Here is a 21,597-nt window from a genome sequence, read left to right as displayed (position 1 = left end):
GTGTCGCTTTTACAAGTTCATTCAGCTGCCTTAACATATCGGGTTTTGGCAAGGGCCCTTCTCTCTGTCCATGATGCTCTATTATCCTTAAAACTTTCGCTGTTTAGGTGCTTCTTGCAAGTGCGCAAAAGAAGGTGAGGCCATAAAATTTTTAAAGTCCTTCAATGCCTGACAGGCTGCAATATTACGAAGCACGTTTCTTCATTTGAAATTATTTCAGGCGTTCCGGAAAGAAGATATGGTGGTTTTCATGGTTAGCAGCGAGAGCATCAGTATTCACGTCGCTGGGGATCTTCACAATTGTATTAAATATGGTGGTGACATTACTTGATACTGACCTCGCTTTCTAGGCTGTTGAAGGTTCACAACGCTCATGGTAGCTATCGCGTATTCTGTACGTTATTCCATGCACAAAACTGCATGATATTTGCTGTTCTTTTTTTTTTTTCAGATTTGGAAATTATTTTTTATAATTGTTCGACCTTCCTCCACTATCCATCATTTTGATTCTTTTTTTTCGATTTCCGCTGCAACAGAGATTCCTTCTTTCTGTGTAGAATCATTTCAGTATAACCTTGTATGCAGACAAGCATTTCTAGGCTATTTATTGTTGCCGTAAATCGATGCAGTCATTTTTTGTTGCAATACCGATCTTTAGCAAAGTACTATTTTCACCATACTTTATTTAGGGAACTGCAAGGTTTTAACTTTTTTTTTTGTTTGGCTTTCACCAATACTTTATACTTAATTATTGTCCCACCCTCCTCCGCTATCCATTATTTTACTTTAAATTGATTCACAAAATTTCAATTTCTGCTTGAAGTGAATGTGTCACCTTTATTATTTGCGATGTCTAGCTATCCTTAACACTGCACTTATAACGTTACTTTTGAAGTATTTCCTCCAGGTGTACAAACACGCATTTCAAGGGTGCCAGGTATTGCCATTATTTTACAGTAGTTATTTTCACGTTTAGACAGCCTCCCAACATTTATCTTAATTATGGGTATTTTCACATCACTCCAGTAAATTATTCTGTAATTCCCCGTTTACTTCACTTTGCAGTTCACCGATTCCGCATTATATTTCGTCCCACCCTTGTTCATTTTCCTTTCTTCCATTGTTTTCAATGCTCAGTACAATTTTCCTTTGGTGTGCGAAGTGACAGGTAATACTTTATTGTTTAATTCAGTTAGACTTAAGATCCCAGAAGCTGTATCTTACGCATTCATCCTCAATACACCAGGAGCTTTCATTTCCTGGAGTCCCAACATACGACGCGGTTGAACTGTTCACAACACAGACGCTTTTTTTTTTCTTTTTTACTATCACAGCACTATGTTTACTTCACTTCTTATGGCAAACTCCAGAGTTTTCTCTCTAATTTTACTTTATATTTTTCACAAATTTTTTATGCGATCTGTTGGCCACCCTGCAGTTTCAATTATACTCTTAATTATTGCATGTACTTTTCCTATTTGTATTTCAACTAAAAAATCCCTTCTCCCTTTAAGAAGCCTAGTTACTCTTAAATCGTCACCGCAAATATCACTATTGAGCCGCCTCATCCAGGTGCGCAGACAGGCGTACTGAGATTATTAGTGTTGCCATTAGTTTATGCAGTCCATATTTTGAAGTATTAGGCACTCTGAAGAGAAAATGTGATAGTTTATAAGATTTACAGCGACAGCCTCAATGATCTCGAGCAAATATGTATAATGTACTTAATTTTCGATAAGTAACGCATTAGAACAATTTGATGGCCGGTGTGTGGAAAGTAATCACATGGTCGACAATGTACATAATTGCACTAAATTAAGTAATCACATTTCTTAATGTGTTTTATACTTTCGACGCGGTCGAAAGGATCACAAAACTCATCAATGCTTTACGTTATTTTTACTTTACTTTATGCAGAAAACTTCAAGACATTTACTGTTTATTTCGCTTTTGTGAACTTGGACAATACTTCTCTAGTTTCCCACCCTCCTCCATGATCCATCGTTTTGCAGTTTTTAGTGACCCATACGATTTTTCTATTTCCGTTTTAATTCAAAGTACCCTGAATTTCTTTGGAAGCCTCTCCTACATTTGAAAAATCTCCCCTAAACAATAAATACTGAACTGCTTCTTGTAGGTACGTAGACGCTCATTTCTAATAGGCGCTTCCATTATTTGAAGCTGTGCAGCACTTAGTTTTGACACTCTTCAGAAGATCTACACTCTGATGTTGATTATGTTTACATCAGTCCTAGAATGCATTCGTAGTTTACGCTACTTCGACGGTCACCAATATACAATCTATTTTATCTCACTCATCTATCATCTCAAATACTGTTTTCACAGTTTCATATTCAGTTTTTCTTTCGCTTACTTGCAGGGTGAGAAACAAGTCTATTGATCAGGCTCATATCTCTCATTGATAATCCATTTATAGGCGCACAGGCGATTAGTTTCAAAGTATTTTGCTTTGCCATTACTTGCATTCTGATTCTGTTGAGAAGTTCACAACACTCGTGTTTACTTAACACAATTTCCACTTTACTCTGCCCAGCAAATTCTGGAGGATTACTATTTATTTTGGTGTATATTATTTTTGTCCCATCCTCCACCACTATCCATTATTTCCTTTTAATTCACGACATTCATATTTCCTTTTAATTAAGTGCCATCTCTACTCTTTACGATACCTAATTTTCTTTCGACACTTCCCTCGTAACGTTACTTTTTAACTAGAGTTGCCGTCAAAGGTTTAGAGACCTGCAGGTGATTTGGGACACTGCGAATGCATTAAGAGGCATACGACGTATCTCAAGCAAAACCTGTTGGGCTCTAAACTTCTGAAAAAGACTACTTCTTGCAGGTGGGCTAACATATTTTAAGAGTTTTAGGTGGTCCCGTTATTTAATGCAGCACACATTGTTGTGTGTCGAAAGCATCCAAGGTTGTTTTGTAATGGTATATATTTTTGCATCATTCCGGCAAATTATTTTGTATTCGCCCCTTTAGACCGCTTTCACATTCAGTTCAATATTATTTTTCATCCCCTTGTCCTATTCTCATTGCGCCTTCAACGCATGATGTGAAAAGCACTACGTTTTTATGAAGTTTAATCTCCCTAAAACACTCAGCAGCTGAAATTTCTCTTTGGTCCTCTTGCACGACCACAGCCGCTGAGTTTAACAGTGTTAGGTATTGCCATTGCTTAATAGCATCCTTAGCTTTGATGCTGTTGAGAGGTGCACAACATGAGATTTTACTACAGATTTATGTTTATTTTATATCACTGTAGCATCCTTTTTTTTTTTAAAGTTATTCGAATCAATTGCCTATTTCCATTTCAGCACAAAGAGGCATCTAAGTTATTCCAATCATTTGCCTATTTCCATTTCAGCACAAAGGGACATCTTTTTTTGAAGCCTAGCTACTCTTAAAAACATGACCCGAAACCTTGCAGGTTCACACACACGTATTTTCAGAGCATTAGGCGTTGTCATTACTTGATGCAGCTCATATTTGTGAGTATTCAGAGGATTCGGACAGTTATCTTCAATATAGCACTAATTTTATCTGTCCAGTAAATGTTCTTGCATTCACCGCTCCCGACATTTTTACGATTTTCTTCCGGTATGTGTAGAGTCGAAGACAATTTTGTTTATTAAGCTTGTAGTTCATTATTATTTCGTTATCATACACTCCGCTATTATGGCGCTACTTCCATATGCGCAGGTGTATAATTGTACGCTTTTAGGTAGTGCCATTGCATGACGCACTCTTTATCTTTGATGCCTGAGAGGACCGCACCTGTAATCCTTAGTTTGATACAGTATTTTTCATCAGGCACGTACTTTTATTCGTATGAGGCTACACTTCCACGTGCGTCAACTCTAAATTATTTTGACTCAACACTTCTTCAGTTTTCTTTATTCTACTGTTTTAATTCTTCTACACAATTTTGATGTGTGGAGTGACAGGCAATACACTTTTGTGAACCTTATCCTTAAAAGCTCAAAATCAGAAACTCCACGCAACTTTCATTTGATGCGACAATTCACTCAAATATTTTTTTCTGAATCTTAATTATCCTTAATATTCTAGGAGCCGAGACGTCGTGCAACTTTCATGGCATGCGCGAAATACAAACAATTCTTTGCATGTAGCTTAGTTACAATTAAAATCTCGGCCATCCGACCTTTATTATCCCTCTTCCCTTCTAGCATGTGCGCAGGCGCATAGTTCCTCAGTATTAGGCATGAGAATTACTACATGGACTAATTACTTTTATTTCTCTTTCATGGCTCCCACCAAATGTTTATATTTTATTATTGTACCACACTTCCTTACTATGTGCTGAATATTAAAATTATCCCATATATCTTATTTTATATTTCCTGGAAAAGGTACTTTCCGTTTTTACGAATCTTAAGATCTTCATTCCAAGCTTCACTGTAGAGGTGCTTCTCGTGAATGCGCATAGACGTATTTCCAGGGATTTCTTTAGTGTTGCCCTTACATGATGTAGACCTAACTCCCAGTCGCGAGATAGTCTCAGCGCTCATTTGTCCGCACCACAATGTTTTACATCAGTCAAGTAAATGTTAATGCATTCACTATTTTCTGCTATTTGACGATCATTGCTGCATTTTCTTTTGTCGCATTTTTGTGCACCGTCTTCTTTAATTTCCCCCAGTTTGCTCATTTCATTGCACTGTACATATTTCGCATTTACTGATGCAAGCATTAATTTTGTCGCTGTTGACCAGTTCGCATACGTATTAGTACAGCGCTATATTAATTCATTCTACTTGTCACATCCCAGAGCAGTCAATTTTATTTCGCTTACACCAATCGTCTATATTTTAATGTTGTCCCATCCTCCATCCCTGCCCGTTATTGATCTTTTAATGAAACGGAAAAATTTCTTATTTCCGTTTCGATTCTAGGCGACTTCGCTCTTTATGAAGCCTATAGATATTTCCAGAGTAATTAGTGTTGCCATTCCTTGAACTGGTCCTAATTTTGGATCCAAGATATCCTAATATCGCCTTGATTGTGTCACTATTTTTTACATTATTCCAATGGATTGCTATTTCTACAACTTTTATTTCGCATTGACATATTGCAATTGTGCATTGTTTTCTCGTACTATTCTCCTTCCCTTTCATATAATATTCTACTGTTGTCAATGCACTATATCATTTTCATTTGTTTTACAAATAGAGAGAAAAATATTTATGAGGCTCTCCCTTAAGACCTTATGAGCCGAAATCTAAGTACCGAAGTACTTTTTAGTGGTGCACAGGTCATTATATAATGAAATCATTATTTCTGAGGCTGTTCAGAGCATGTGAACATTAATCTCAATTACAGGGATATTTTCAAATCACCCTATTGAATTGTTATGTGTTCAACGTTTACTTCGCACTGGCGTTCACCAACCTGGATTATATTCTGTCTTATTCTTATCAACTTTATATAATAGACTGATGCCTAAGGTGGCAGACAACCCTTTTGTAAAGAACAGTTTTTAAAGATGTCAGTATCCGAAGCTTCACTGTTAATGTGCTTCTTAAATCGGCGCCGGAATATTGTACTATAAGGTGTTGCCACTACTTGGTCCAAGAAGGTCGAAACGTTACTCTTCACTATACTTCTAATTTAACTTTACTCAATTCAGCAATTTCATCTCTAGTTGCTGTCTACCTTTATATTATGTGTGTCGCTAATCCACTGCTATATTAATGTCCCGCCCTCGTTCACTATCCTAATTTCACCCTTAACTTCTGCGTTCGTTTCAATTGTAAGGAATATCTTCACACACAAAAAAAGTATGTTACCTTCAGAAACTTCCCCTGAAGCATCACTACTGTGGTTTTTCTTACGGGTGCGCAGATTATTATTTGCAGAGTATTAGGCGTCGCCATTAGTTGACCCCTTTTTTTTTTCTTACCCTCTAGACAGGATTACAACATGCATCTTGACTGCTCTGCAATCTTACCAGTTCAATAATTTAAACCGTATTCGCCGCTTACTGCGCTTTAATGCTCACCAATCTTGCTGTTTTTGTTTTCCCCATTGTTTTTTACTTTCCTTTGTTCTGCTGTTAACCATTGCTTCATTGCAAGTTTTGTTTGCGTGAGGTGATAGATAACAGTTTTCCTAAAATCTCGGCATCCGAAACTTCCCTACTCAATTGATTCTCAATGTTCAGCAGGCTAGTAGGTCCACTGCACCAGGGCACTGCCATTACTTGATGCAGCTGTAATTTCAATTCCTTTGAGAGATTCACCAGATGGGCTTCACCAAGGGCCAAATTCACGTTGCAATATTGAATTAGAGAGTATTCGCGGTTTCTTTCTTTTTTATAGTACTCTACCTTCCTCTAATACTCATGCGTTCAGTTTTTAATCCTTCATATACTTTAGTTATTTTCAAATGAACTGGAAGGATTGCTTTCGCTTTTAGTAACCCTAAGTACGTCAATGTCTGAATGACGAATATTACGAGGCCGGCTTTGCTATTTAGGATTATTTTACGCATTCCGGAGAGACGATGTGATGACTACTAGGGCTCACAGCGATCGAACTAGCGGAATCTGCGAACATATCTATTCCCAATTTTCATTAAGACATGAGAAGAGGTCACTCAGTCCAGTGTGGTTTGCATTAATGTGGCCAAGAATACACACAATTGCACAATATTGGAGGTTGATATTTTTTAATGTAGTCTTCCTTTTCGACACTTTAAAAATCTTAACAACGTCTGTTACTGTTGCGTTATCTTTTAATCTATTCAGCGAATCCTAAGTTATTTACTGTTCATTTCACTTTTGAAAAGTTGGCATATTATTTTAAATGATTGCCCCACCCTCCACCACTATCCATATTTATTAAAAAAATTAATTATTCTGGTGTTAATCGACAGAATAATTATATTTCAGCCTGAAATAAAAGGGTACTCCACCTCACAAATATTGAATTAACATTAAAGTTTCAATCCTATGCATCATTAACTATTTATAGTATTTAGACAATTATCTAATTTTACTAGTTTTGCCATTGCTTAATGCAGCCCTAATTTTCGATGCTGCAAAGAGGTCTAAAACACCAGCCTTTACTTTGGAACTAGTTTTAGTGTACTCCAATTAATAAATACCTGGCAGAAAACTCTTTCATTTGCTTTCTTATATCTCGACAGTTCCTTAATTATTATTATTACACCCTCATTCACTGTTGTTTATTATTCTGGTTTTCATGTATTCATAGGTACAAGTGCTCTTATTCCATCCACAGCTCAAAGTGGTTCCTTCCCTGCCAAAGAACATCTTATTCTCCTTAAAACATAATCCCAAGCTTTATTACTGACATCTTTCTTGCACATGCAAAGACACACGTTTCCAGCCTGTTAGGTTTTGGCATTACACGATGCAGTATATATTTTTGACACCGCTGTGAGGCTTCCGCTCAGGACCTTAATCACACCGCTATATTTACGCGACTCCAGTAAATTATTTGTATTCTTCGTTGTGCTCTGCTGTGACATTCGCGAATTCTGCATTAATATTCTTCTATGCTTCTCCACTTTCCTTTTAACTACTGTTGTCACTGCTTCATAATATTTTCCTTTTATGTTCAAGGTGGCAGACAAGTTTTTCTTGCAAACTCAGTTGTCATTGGAATGAAGCGTCCGAAGCTTCCTGTTGAGATATTACAAGCAATTGAGGCGGTACATTGCTAGACAGCATTAGACCTGCCCCCATTTAATGGAGTCCTTGTATTAGACGCAGTTGAGAGGTGCACAACAGAGCCCTTTACCGTATCACTTATGCGATTTCTCTGCTTACTGTAAATTTATGCCTAATCATTATTTAGTCTGCTCAATTATTTTGCAAATCTTTTATGTTTTACTAACTTCCGTCATTGTCCGTTACTTTACATTTATCGCAGCAACCGCAACAGCGCCGATTGGGCTACATTTGAACTTCGAAACTATCAATCGGCGATGATCAATAACGAGAGTCAATTTATACTATTTCATTATTTACATTCCAACTGAAAGTGTCCTCTCTTTACGAAGCCTTGTTATCATTAAACTCTCATCCTAAGCAGATCAGTTCAGGTGTTCCTTACAGCTGTGCAGATATACAGTTCCATTACAAGAGCTTTTCCTACTGCCTATGCAGTCCTTATTTTCGGCACTTTTGAGAGGTTCGTAGAACTGGTGTTTACTACAGGCCCAACATAATTTAGGAAGTTCTTCTGGATGCATTGCGCTTTCGTTTTAAATCTGCCGCAGATTCCATATTTTTAAAATACAGGTCTACCCTTCTATACACTTTTGTATTATAATTTTCGTAACTTAATATGACTTTCTTACAGTCAGCAGAGCTGAAAGTCTTTTTTTCTCTTTATGAAGCCTAGTTACCATTACAACTCCGCATGAATCTTTATCGCTACAGTTTTTCTTGTCGGTGAGGAGGCGCGTTTCCACTGTATTATGTGACGTCAGTGCTACTTGATGTTCTGCAGTTCCGCACTGCCTGTCCCATTCGTCTTCACTTCTCTTTATTCTTTCTTAATTTCTGCACGCAAAGTTCTTTTCATGTGTGAAATAAGACAAAATGCTTTGATGTGCTTCTAACAGATACATAGGCACACAGTTCCATAGCCCCAACCATTACCATCACTTTCTTAAGTCTTTTTATGTTGTTGACAGTTTCCAAAACCCGATCATCTCTGCAGCGCTAACATTGTTTTCCTTCATTTAGCAATTCCCTGGTTTATTCACTGTTTATTTTGTTCTACACATTTACACTACATTAAGCATTCATTCATTCGTAATGAAGCCCTTATAATCAGTAATGATGAGAGGCTCACAATCATGGCGAATAATAAAATTCTATTTTTACTTTTCACCATTTAGCGAAGCCCTGGGCACTGATTGCTTATCTCGCTTTTGTATTTAGTTCATTTCGATATTATTTTCCCACCCTCCGCCACTATCGATTACTCCGGCATTTTCGTTCATACCTCCAATTTTACTCATTTATGCACTGGAGCTGCACCGGCCCTGTTTTCTGGTTAATAAACTTAGTTATAATTAAAACTTCATTCATTAAAACTGCATTGTTCTGGTGCTTCTTGCAAGTGCATATGTTCGCTACGCCGCCGACTTTACTGTTAACACTGTTGAGAACATGATAATTTGTTTTGTAATTTTCTTTTTATTTATTTCCATTTAGAGTATTTTCAAGAATGCAGCCTTCACTTGGCTTGTAAGTCATTCGAAAATTTATTCGTTTGGAACCCCACTCTTCAGCTCTTCCATTTGCTCTGTTTTCCTCACTTAGCCTTAACTATTCATTAGGTGGGTTGTTGTCGGTGGTCGAACATAGTTACTAATTTAGACGTCACCAGACAGACGCTTATCTAAAACAGTTAAAAACTATGGGAGCTGTTTTAGTATGAACTATAGAGAGGTTTAATAGAGTTTTACATAGCGTTCCGACACCGTTAAATATGCTGCACTTTGCATGGAGGCGAAATGTACTTTAACATTGATTGTTACTTCTTTCTTGACTGATATTAGTATCTTTTAGAGACGATTAATACAGCAACACTTATTTTCGCCACGAAACACCCAAGCAATGTGCCTTGTAAACTGAAATCATGTGCTACAAGAAACGTAAGCATAGTGGCGCCATACAGTTACAATTACAGGCAAATTACAGGCCGCTAGGGGTAGTATACTCGTTTTTATTTTCAGATGACATGCAGTGTTGGAAATATTTCCATTCATTCATCTTGACTGGCGTATTAAATTGTAGACATAAATAAAACAATGTTACAAAGCTCGACACCAATTTCTGTATTGTCCCTATCAGTTGTACACCGATCTGGTAAAACGCCTTGGATCTGGTCAATTGCAGATGGTAAAATAGATGGTAAACGGAGGCCCCACTTGTAGACTTTGTTGGGCCAGAATCGCGAATGCAGCGACAAAGCTTTAAAGAATAACAGCCTCATCTTGGTCTTCTGGCAGGAACAGAGTGAGCATCGATAAAAGTGTCAAACAGCACAGCAGTCATTTCTTATTCAATTGAGCAATTGAGCGAACGGCTCCCGCTTGAAGGGCGCCGTCATGGTCCGCGAGCACGTCGCGCGCGGTGCAGAAGAAGGGCGGATGAGTACACTATGAATCAGCTAGTTCCAGCGCTCGTTTTTCACGGCCTGCGTCGCAGCTCAGGTTCCAAATGATGGCTGCTTAGAGGCACTCACCCTCGATTATCACCTCAGCTTGTACTGCGTCCTACCTAGCTGAAACACATAATGGACGCTGCATTCTAGCCCTTCGATCCCCAACAACGCAACATTACTGAATTATTGTACGCTTGAATCTAGATGGCCCAAGGACAGCTTAAGCGATCAGTTTTTTTCATCTTGGTGTTTGTTACCGCAATGCGTCATACAAGTTTCTAAACTATATGAACAATCCAGCCCCCTTACAAGTTTGTTGAGCCCTAATGAAGGCGTATGATTTACATTAGACATTTTCGAATGCGAGATGTCCAAATGGCCGATATAGTGGGTACAAAAAAATGAGAGGGCGCTCAGAGGTTGGGGCACTCAGAGCAGTGTGAAGTGCTCATAGCCTTGACGCATTCAAAACTATGCGAAATCTCTGGTTACGCACAAGCCAGTATGATCAGAGAAAATGTAGAAGTTTATTCTTCATCTTTCGTTGCCCTTAGTCATGACCTCTCAGGAGACGATAAAGGGTAACTCGGTCTTCATGAGTCAAAAGCTAGTATTGCATATCAATGTGAGCAGAAGTGCGAGCCTCGAGCTTCTTGCAATTCTACGCTGCTTGCCAAGCAATGATCAGCGCAGTTACACCGCCCTTAAGGCTACACGATTAAACTTAGTACAGGAAAAGAAATGCCAGCTTTATTTTTGGTGATCTTTGATACAAATTTTCACAGCATCGTATTCATATCGTATTCTCTGGAGCTGCTCGGAGAACAGTGGTCCCTGAAGCGGACTATTAACACATTAAATCAAGATGGGCATGGGAGGCATTCTATGAGAGGAAGGGAAAGCAAAAGGGTCTGAACATGAGGAAAGGGCATTGAAAGTGCATTCATCAGCGGAATATAAGAGTACAAAGCAACACTTCCCGCTCAGACAATTCCCCCAACTCGACTTTCTTGGGATTTACCACCATAAACTGCACATCTACTTCGCTTTCTCACTAGCTTTCAATGGACGAGATGAGCATAAAAAAAAAAAACACAAAAATTCAAGCCTCGCGCTAACTGTAACATTCTACAAAACCACACAGGAAGTGCTCATTAGCAAACTAGAAACCAAAGTCATTTGGTGAGGTGTATCTTTACTTCACCAATGCTCTTTCGTCGCCTTGCTTCACTTGATAAAAAGATAAGTTGAAAACTGCAGCCAGCTCACTTCAGCCAAACCACGTTTCGCTCGGCAGTATTTCCGGGCGAAGAAAGCTAGTATGGTGCAAACAGCATCGGTAACGCTTGAAAACAGAAATCAATTTAACAGCCATTAGCTTTTCCTTTTCAAGCGTTACCGCTGCTTTTTGCAGCATTTTTGAGCCACTGAAGGAGCGGAACTCTTGCAATACTAAGCTCCATGCAGTGCAGCATAATTTAACGATGGGGTATTGTGTAGCAGCGTATGTTAACTTGCTAACACGGACTGGATCAATGTAAAAGAATACTATGCAAATTGTGTCTGGTGCTGTCTTTACCACTTCGAGGCTTCAAAAAATAAAAAGGCATTAACGTAAACTGTGAAGTGCAGAGCTGTTACTCTGTTTTGAACGTGACTTGGAAACACAAGCGCGCCCCTACAAACTCTTTTGACCTACAAAAATAAACCCAACCATAACAAATGAAATCTATGCCCTTTGATTTCGACGTCAACCTTTCTTTGTAGCCCCGTATGAGCAGAGTCGAGGCAGGAACCAAAATTATAACCCGTGATTTTTTTTTTTTTTTTTTAGCCGTTGTTGTTATTGAAGATAAACATACAGCTACACGGCCGCTTATTTCACTAATTCAGCCGGCCTGATGCGACGATCGCTCACCACTTACCAGATCAGATTTTAACCTCAAAGAAATCTAAGGTGTTTAAAGTAATGACGGCCCTATAACTAATAACGCTTCCGCTTGTCAGTATTTCCAGCCTCGCAATAAAACTAACAAATGTAAGCGCAGTATTTTTGAATTCCTTGGGACAGAGGTCTTCCCACAGACCTCCAAAGACTATATTTGTTTATCTTGCGTTTCTTAGCGAATGTATACATAATCGCGGGGAAAGTGCTGTCGGAACAAGCGTAAAGATAATTGTATTAATATGTTCTTTTCAAAAGAGATGCCACTAGACTTCGGTAAAACATAATCAACAATATTTGTGCTTGCGTTACTGTATACCAGCACCGCTGTTTCTTCAAGCAATATCGGCGTAAATTATATTACAGCTATTTTTCTTCGTGTTTAGTTTTGAACATATTTGCTATGACGAAATTGTACCAGTATGTTAAAAAGTAAACTGTGATTCGGAATCAGCAATGGAATCTGGCTTTACATATAAACGCTTACATAATGAATGCCGGAACAAATAGCCGACGCAATATTGAACAGCAGCATATCTCCTTAAAGTAGCCGATGTTCCTGGCTAATGTTGTGAAGAATTAATACTGCAAAAAAAGAACCACTGCAACTTAAGCGAAATACTTGCATTTTCGTTACAAATGACATCTCTTTAAAATATTGAGTAGTTTAACTTTAATGAATGAAACGCTAGGAAAAACCTATGCGCTTTCGCTTCGCACGAAAATATGGTACGCAAATATAACACTGCTATTATATTTGGCCGTTTAGAGCACAGCAGATATGTAACCATTTATGTGTCATTATTGGTTACATTACAGAAGAGCGTGTTACCTGTGTTTACGCAAGAGCAGCGGCGGATTGTGGAAATGTCAGGAAAGGAAATGTCACTGTAACCAGAAACACCTCATTTTCTGAATACTTTGGAGCCAAGTTAGAGAAGTGTTCAACGAGTTCTACAATTCGCTAGATAAAACGAACTAAGCCGACGTATATGTAAAACCCACTATCTCCCTTGAAATGAACAAATCAAAGGAAACGAATGAGAATGCAAGCTTTACGAGTGGGGCAATGGGCGTCGGTAAGGGGAGACAAGCTAAAAAGAAATAAAATATATAAAAGAGCTAAGCACTCATAAGCATGCAAGACAGCACCATAGAAAGGGAATGATCAGCATAATAGTTTTAAAACTAAATTTCAACTAAAATAACCCCAAAAGTACATATTTGAACATTCATTTTTTCCGATTATCCTCCAGTACCTTTCGGTAATTAACGTCTACCAGCAGTACTCTGTACGTTTTGCATAACACATAACCGCCTTTTTCGAAAACCAAGTACAGGGGGTCATCATATCACGTCTAGTGCGAACTGATGACATTGCACAGCATAACACAGTACTCGCTATCGGAGTTTACGGAGTATTGCGGTTGTGGGCGACATTCATGCGGGCTGGGGAAGTGCGGCAGAGAGGCGAACATAGAACTCAATGGACAGCGTGCTTAAAAAAAATTCAGGGGCGGGTCTGGTGTAACTCCATTAGAGTGCATGCTGGGGACGAGCAGGGAGTAAACGGGGGGATGTAATTAGCGCTATACACAGTTTGGTTCTCACTGTATCCGCAGCATCCTGGTGATGTCCTCGGTGGTGAGCCAGTTCACGGTGAGGGACTAACTGGCGTTCTTCGGCACGTTGCTGGTCTCAGCGTCCGTTGGCTCTTGTCAAGCCTTCTGCCGCACGCGCAAGAGTCCAGCGACGACGTCCTCAAGGACGGCCATATCATTACCGTGTTCTCCGATTCCTGTCCGTCCTGGCCAGCTTCATGTCGGCCATCACTGTGCCCGGCACGGACTCCGAGATGTTCATCTACGGCACGCAGTACGTCGTGAGCTGCGTCTCCTACTGCTTCGTCATCCTCGCCACGGCCTACTTCTACATGACCGTCTTCCGTCACTCGCAGCTGCCCAGCGCCTACGAGGTAAGCCGTACGCATTTGCATCTGGCCAATAAAAACGCATCGCGCAGTGAACTTGCGCCGATTGCGACGCTATGGACGTTACGAGTGCGCTACTGTTCTCTTACGCGCTGCGGCGGCCAGTATTTCTATCAGTCCTGATAATATCGTGAAAACATGCCGTCAAACTTTCTGTTAATGAACCGGTGTCCTCGCCCAATATTTACACGCCCCATGACGCAGGGTGTCTCAACATGTCATGATTTAATTATATGGGTTGCCAAGGATAGGGCTACATGACGAAGTGCTAAGTACTATAGTGAACGCCTCGATAGTAATGACGCGTTTTGAGGGTAAATTCAAATAAAGACCTATCGCATCATAGCACATTATGTACGTTAACAGTGCACATATTCTGATAGTCCAACGAAGCCACATCATTTGTCCACAGCGAAAACAGATTTACCCCAGTGTCCTTTAAACGTGCCTGTGCAGAGTTTTGAGAGTTACTTAAGCAACCTTCTAACAAACCTTTCCGCGTTCCATAACAATACAGTTAATGTCCATACGAGGACATCTGCACAAATGGTTGTCCTATTGATGCTCACATTTATCAGGGCCTAATTTCGTCTTAAGTTTGTTTCTAACGCAATATCTCGAAATACGGTTCAACCAGGTCACATGATCCATGAGAATTGTGATATTCGCATTGAAAACAGTTAAAAAAATTTGGCGTAGTGAACGACAGCTTCATGTAGCAATTCAATGTTTCGTTCTGCTTTGCAGTTGATATACATGGTAATCATGCTCATGCTCCAGCGCTGGCGCTGTCCCAATGCAACTGGATGCTTCACTTTACATATGTGGCTATTTTTACGTTTACAAATATATGAAAGCATTAAGCTCAAGAAGCCGAGCCCTTTCTATACGAAAAACGCCCATTGTGAAAAAGAAGAAAAAGGAAATACGAGTTAGAGGCAGTAACTAGCATGACGATGTTAACGAGCACTGGTATTACTCCTGCGAGGTCACTGACGTCAAACAATATAGACGCGCTTAGCGCCTTTTCTGAGTGCCCGGCCAGATAGGTATTGCATTGCTGACAGTAATCACTACACTGACAGAGACCGCATCTCCTACATTTGCCTTCATTTCCCTTAAGCAGCTCTGACTGTCAATCTGTTATTTAGTGCCGACACCATCCTCTTACATCTGCATAGCCTGTTGTCCCACCCTCCTCCGCTTCCTTCAATTGTGATGAGGTCAATGATTTGATTTTTTCGTTCTTTGAATTCTGCGGCGCCGAGCCTTATGGCTCTAGTTATAACTTGGCAGACGATTTGTGTTTTCTTTCATTTGGGCGACATTTTCGCATAAATGCAACCTTTTCATTACATCACAGCCTTATTTTCATTACAGTCGGATTCTAAGCACGTTTCACTCTTCTTATTGCGTTTAGATATTGCACTTTCATTGAATTCTGATCAAGCAATATTACTGGTTTTTACTAAAATATTTCTATAGTAAGAGCTACTTCCTGAATATATTCTTACTCATAGTCCGTAACAATACAATTATGAATAGTTGCTCTGATTTTGTTTTGCCTGCACACTTAGAGATTAATAATTCATCCTGTTTACGACTACGGAATAGAAATCAACACGCCCGATTAACTTAATATTTACATTAAAGGCACATAACATCCGTTTGTTCCGTTGGCTCTCCGTCTGCCCCTTCATATTTTACAGCTTTAATCTTTATCCTTAATATTTCTGACTGTCAAGTGGCAGTTGCAAAGCGAACAATGCTTTGTCTGTGTCACATTTTTTATCAAGATATTTTTGAACCCTATTGCCTCTTGCTTTGGACGATTTTTGACACCTGTTTAAAGCTCTTAATTTTATTATGCCAAAGACAACTACGTGAACCACATTACGCTGGGCTAGATCAGTTTTGATGAGGATTTTATTCTGAGCTCTTTCTCCGACTTGTACCCTGTTCCTTATATTTATTCATCCAATGTGTGCTGAATTACTTTTCGTCATATTTAAATACACAGTGATACTGCAAACATGTATTCGGCTTTACCTTTAGTACTGCATTTATTATGCTAAAATATCTACTACCACGTGTTATCTGGAATGTTCAAGACACTGATATATATATATATATATATATATATATATATATATATATATATATATATATATATAAACCTAAAGTAGGTGACACACGGTGGAAAAAACACTTTATTCCAATAAAGTGTTGTTTTTTCCACCGTGTGTCACCTACTTTAAGTTTATGCCCTACCGGACCCATTCGAGCTTCAACCCCCTCCCTATATATATATATATATATATATATATATATATATATGTATATATATATATATATATATATATATATATATATATATATATATATATATATATATATATATATATATATATATATATATATAGAGAGAGAGAGAGAGAGAGAGAGAGAGAGAGAGAGAGATTTATATAATTATGGACCTTGTGCAACGCGCTCCTGATTGAATTCTTGTCGTACTTGTCACAGTATATTTATATAGACGCAATTTGCAGAGCGGCTTCCTCACCTTTTTCATCTTCCCGATGACCTAATTGCTTGAATGCTTTGGTTCTCTTCATTGTAGCGTTCCAAATTAAGTCCATTCAGTCATGTAACATGTTCAGATAGGTGCAATAATTGCCCCGTCAAGAATTCCATGGACGATTCGCTTCAGCAATGTTGACATAGCTGTAATCAGAAATAAACCATTGCCTGACTTCGCTCATTCCGTTATGCAAATTTTCAAGACACGGTCATCATTGTTAGCTCCTATGGCGACAAGCCGTGCGAATAGTGCAGGCCACCATGGTAGATAACCGAAGCCACAGAAAAAAGTAAGCGTAGTCTGATCAGGACGAAAATTTGTGCCCGCTTTATACAATGCGTCAGCACCATACGGGCTGGATAGTCGTGCATAACAAAAATGCTGACAGATTTTGAGCTTCTGCAACAGTATCTGAAAAACTTGTCACAATTATGATTGCTGGCAGCATCACGGAAGCAATCGGTGTGTAGCCGATTATCTATCTAGTTTAGCGCAGGTTTACAAAGCAACAGCATATTTGTAGATACTAAAGATATTGTCGGTTAGAGCTTCGCTTACATGAAAAGGTTAGATAAATAGCCTATTTATGAAAAACGCACCGCGATTACTACTATCATTACCGCAACTAGAGGCCGCAAGTGGAAAGCACAAGGACCAAGACGTAACGTACGATTAATATCGCACCAAATCTTTCACCACAGTCTCAGCTTCCCTCGATTTTTCACTTTTTACAAGAAGTCATTTTAGTCCTATCCGCAGTTTTTGATTACCTACGATCATTGCATTCTTGTTGCAGGATCCTTTTAATTTTTTATTGGGGGCTTTCTTACCATGCTTTGTGCAGGCGACATAGAGGCTGTTGTGTGGGCAGATATGTTCCAAATCACGCTAATGTATGAATCCATGATCATTCTCGCCATCCGAGGAACCACAGGCCTCGGTGGGCTCGGCTACGTCTTTTGCCAGGACGTCCGAAGGTAGACGTCTAGAATTTTTCAAATGAGAAGCCGTCAATGTGCGCAAAAATCTATAAACGAAATAAAAATCACTCACATTCAAACACTGAGCAAAACGCTGCCTTTAACGTGTTCCGAGCATATAAGTTTACACGGCCGCTATTAAAAGCTTTGTCCTTTCAAAATACCAACATCGGTTTCACCTTGTGTTAACGTCGTCGTCCTCGAAGAAATTTTAAGCTGAAGCACAACTGAAGAAGGAGTTGCTCTCGAAGCATCTCTTGTTTGGAGGCCATTAAATATCCGTTTTAAGAAGACCTTACGTGTTTATTGGCCTTAAGTCGTACAGTAGCGCTATGGGTGCTGCTATTTACGGAGTCAACCTGATGTCAGCGGAATGCCAAGAGACCTCAGAAATATTGAGGCACGTGTAAGCGATTTCAGTTCATCTTAAAAACAACGTTCACTCTTACTGAAAGCTGTTTTAATCATAAAAGCAAGATATTTTTTCAGTTTATAGCCACCAACATAAGCACAGGGGGCTGGCTAAATGTATTTAGTGGCACGAACCTTTAGCGAGCGACTTAGCACACCTCGCCCAGCTTAACCTCCGCAGCAAGTAGCACCCAATAAAGAGTCAAGCATGGGCTCGTCTACGCATGCATTTCACTGTGCGTGCAGCATAAATCCGAGTCCGACCAAGCGCCACAAGGCACTCTGCATCAGCAATGGCTCCTTCTTCACTTCGATGTCAGCGTACGACGTGAACCAGAGCACGGTGCAGCGCCACATTATCATACCTACCATTCAAAGCGCACGAGATATGCGAGCTTCCGCCTTATCCACACCAGCACAGTCCATATCTCGTTAAAGTATTGCGACGCCAGTCGATCATCCTTTGAGAGACGATGCTTTCAAGGGCAAATTTATGGCAGGATCCTTGAGTGCAGGTGCTTCGTCGCAACAGGAACTCCAGGGAAACCTCCATACATGCAGTGCATTTTGTTTTCGTATTAAAGTTACTCCATTAGTTTTTGCATTCCCCTTAAAACAGTCACTTGACTAAGCAGGATGAAGTACGAGGAGCGGAAAATGAAGTTAATAGCGGGAAGTTTGAAAATCTATGCAAGTTCAAATGCGCAGGCCTTCAAAGGCTTCTTCAAAACACACTGAAAATGAGTAACTATGTGGAGCTCTCGTAAAATGAAAAATAAATGCACAAAGCAGTGCCCATCATATCCTTGATTTTTAAGATTCTTTAGGCGGTCTTGAGTAGGCTGCCTTAAATGAAGAATGCACAGAGAAGTAGTGCGATTGAGGTTAATAGCTACATGCTCTTCAAGATCATTATTAGCCGATGTAGGTGCGATCCGTACGATTGGAAAATCGGAGACGCAAGCTTTCGAGCGGCTATCTTGAAACGTAAGATGCATTTCAAGGGAATTAAAAGTGTAAATCTGTATCAACTTTTTAAAGAGCTGCAACTCTTATAATGTATGAGAAGCTCGAATGACAAAAATCTTTACAATTCAGTTACATAAATAGCTCCATAGTATATTCGCATCAAAGCATTTTTATATACATTCAAGGGTCCACATCCATAAAAGCATTGGGACACTCAGGCTTCACATTAAAGGTCTTTAACCACGGCGCCCTTTCTTATATATTTGTTTCAGTAGGGTTTGGGGAAGAATAGCGCAGTATCTGCTCACTCTTCGGTGGGCACTAACGCTTACAATTAACGCCATGCAATTGGAGGTACATTTGGAGGTAAACATGTCGTCGGATCGAATCCCTATCGCAAACACTAACCTCCAACTTGACCAATCGATGAATTCTAAATGGGGAGCGATGATAAGACACCACTCTGAATGCTGTGCAGAAAACTGTTGCGTCATAATATAGAAATGAAATCGCGTGTATTTAATAGGGTTTATTTTCGCGTCACAACCACCGCACTTCGCCAACGCCGCCTTCTTTACGACACGGGGACATCGCGCTATCGCGTAAAAACAAAGCTAAGGTACGGGAGAACGAAGGATATATGTCAAGCCGCATGCCTTAAGTCGGGAACCATTCAAGTACTACGCAAATTAAGAAGTGTCCGTCGGCCCTGACCGAAATGAAGTGGAGGGAAAGGATTTTGTCGGGACGTATATGCGCCGAAATTACCGCTCTAAAAATATTAGTGTTGGATGCAATAAAACATGACTGCAGGCTCTTGAAGGGCAGGTTGGGGCTTTAATTACAATTCGCTGATCAAGATACCCGCAGCTGGTTGCATATTGCGTACTGGAGTTCAGTGAGAGATGCCTAGATCGTACAGATGATGGTTTCTTCACTTATATTTTGGCAATAAAATCTAGAATATTTTGAGTATGAGGAAAGTTTTAACATATTTGTTCCAAAACTGTAACGGATGTATGCAGAATGCAGGTAGAATGGAAAAATTGCGTAGGCGTATTACTTGAAAGATGGTTGTCTTTCCGGCTAAAAGGAGACGTTCGTAGGACTGTGAATGGACCAGCTCTTATTTACACAACGTAAACAGCAGCTGACAGAGTGACCAGGATGAATACGGTACGGAATGATCACATAAGGGCCGCGGTTAGGGAGGCAAATACAGGAGCGAAGCCACTGAAAATATGACTGCGTTGGATCAGGTCGAAATGAAGATGTCAGTGGAAGGGCGTTTGAGGTGGGAACCTAAACGAAGAGGGTACGGGGAAAACCAGAAAGAAGACCAAGAGAACTGGCAGAGATTGATTTGGGGAGTAAGCGCCACAGGAGATCTATGAGAACAGCAAATGCACGACGCCCTATACAACTAGCTAAGTACCAAGCGAGTGGGATAGATGAAGCTGAAGATATTTCGCTCCGTCGCTGTCATTGATTTAGATGTGCCTTAATAAAGTCGAGTGCACAGGTCCCAGTGAGTTCTAATAATTACCATTATTGTCAATATTATCTTACCACAACAGAACATTATTAGGCTGCGAAGATGTTATATAATGCGGTATTCCATCGAAACCACACATACTACAGCTTCAATATGCCAGACATTATACTGGTTTATTTTTGCTGCCTACATCAGATGAAGCAACCATCTGGATCGTGTCACTATTGCTACCTACAGGACCGTTTATTGCCACCCCTAAAACATGACATATATGTTACTGGAAGTGTACAGTTTTAGGCGTGCCGACTGTAATGTAGCGTAAATTGATTTGAAAATTTTACACTAATGCATTTAAGTGATCGCAAGGCAGTGGTATGTTGCTTCTACTATTCCTGTTTATGCTGCCGACTATGACTTGGCTTAAAGCGCATCATATGATAGGCGTACTGCTTTACTGGCAAACGGAAAGTCATATCTCACACACACACACACACACACACACACACACACACACACACACACACACACACACACACACACACACACACACACACACACACACACACACACACACACACACACACACACACACACACACACACACACACACACACACACACACGCACACGCACACGCACGCACGCGCCCACACACGCACACGCACACGCACGCACGCACACGCACGCCCCCCCCCCCCCCCCCCACACACACACACAGACAAAGGGGTTCTGATATGTGCTATCAGCTGGCAGCACATGTAAAACGAGGCAGGGATATATGTTCTATTTGACTCTGGATAGCCTTGTTTGTAGGTTCTTCCTCCAGCACGAAGTTTTTCGAAACTATGGTGAATGTCTAAAATGCGATGAGATCAAATATAAACGGTCAAACCTTTATACATCAGACATTGTAAGCCCCATAACGCCAAGTCTCGTTCTATAAATATGGCAACTCTTGAATTGTTGTAAATAGTGCAGCTCGGCAGTGTTTGATCTGAATACTTTGCATCAGTTTGTGAAGCTGGGCAGAG

At 39.9% G+C, this 21,597-nt stretch overlaps 1 protein-coding gene across 3 annotated transcripts in view; it reads right to left on the bottom strand.

The window, feature by feature from the left end:
- Positions 1–21,597, bottom strand: part of LOC146197819 (uncharacterized) — a 129,951-nt gene that overhangs the window by 39,856 nt on the left and 68,498 nt on the right. Inside the window, exons 4-6 of one of the 3 annotated variants that reach the window (XM_084593053.1) lie at positions 17,543–17,697; positions 16,695–16,855; positions 13,753–14,109 (exon numbers count right to left, since the gene is read on the bottom strand). In XM_084593053.1, the coding sequence (XP_084449179.1) occupies positions 13,796–14,109; positions 16,695–16,770 (390 nt within the window). In that variant the 5' untranslated portion in view covers positions 16,771–16,855; positions 17,543–17,697 and the 3' untranslated portion in view covers positions 13,753–13,795. Of the gene's footprint in view, positions 1–10,932; positions 14,110–16,694; positions 16,856–17,542; positions 17,698–21,597 lie in introns of those variants that run through there. The other 2 variants (XM_084593052.1, XR_014704899.1) reach the window with 2 other exon arrangements.

The sequence above is a fragment of the Amblyomma maculatum genome, chromosome 2, assembly GCF_055883805.1.
Source record: "Amblyomma maculatum isolate TAMU_Amacu chromosome 2, ASM5588380v1, whole genome shotgun sequence".
NCBI lineage: Eukaryota > Metazoa > Arthropoda > Arachnida > Ixodida > Ixodidae > Amblyomma > Amblyomma maculatum.
This window is presented reverse-complemented; position numbering and strand designations above follow the sequence as displayed.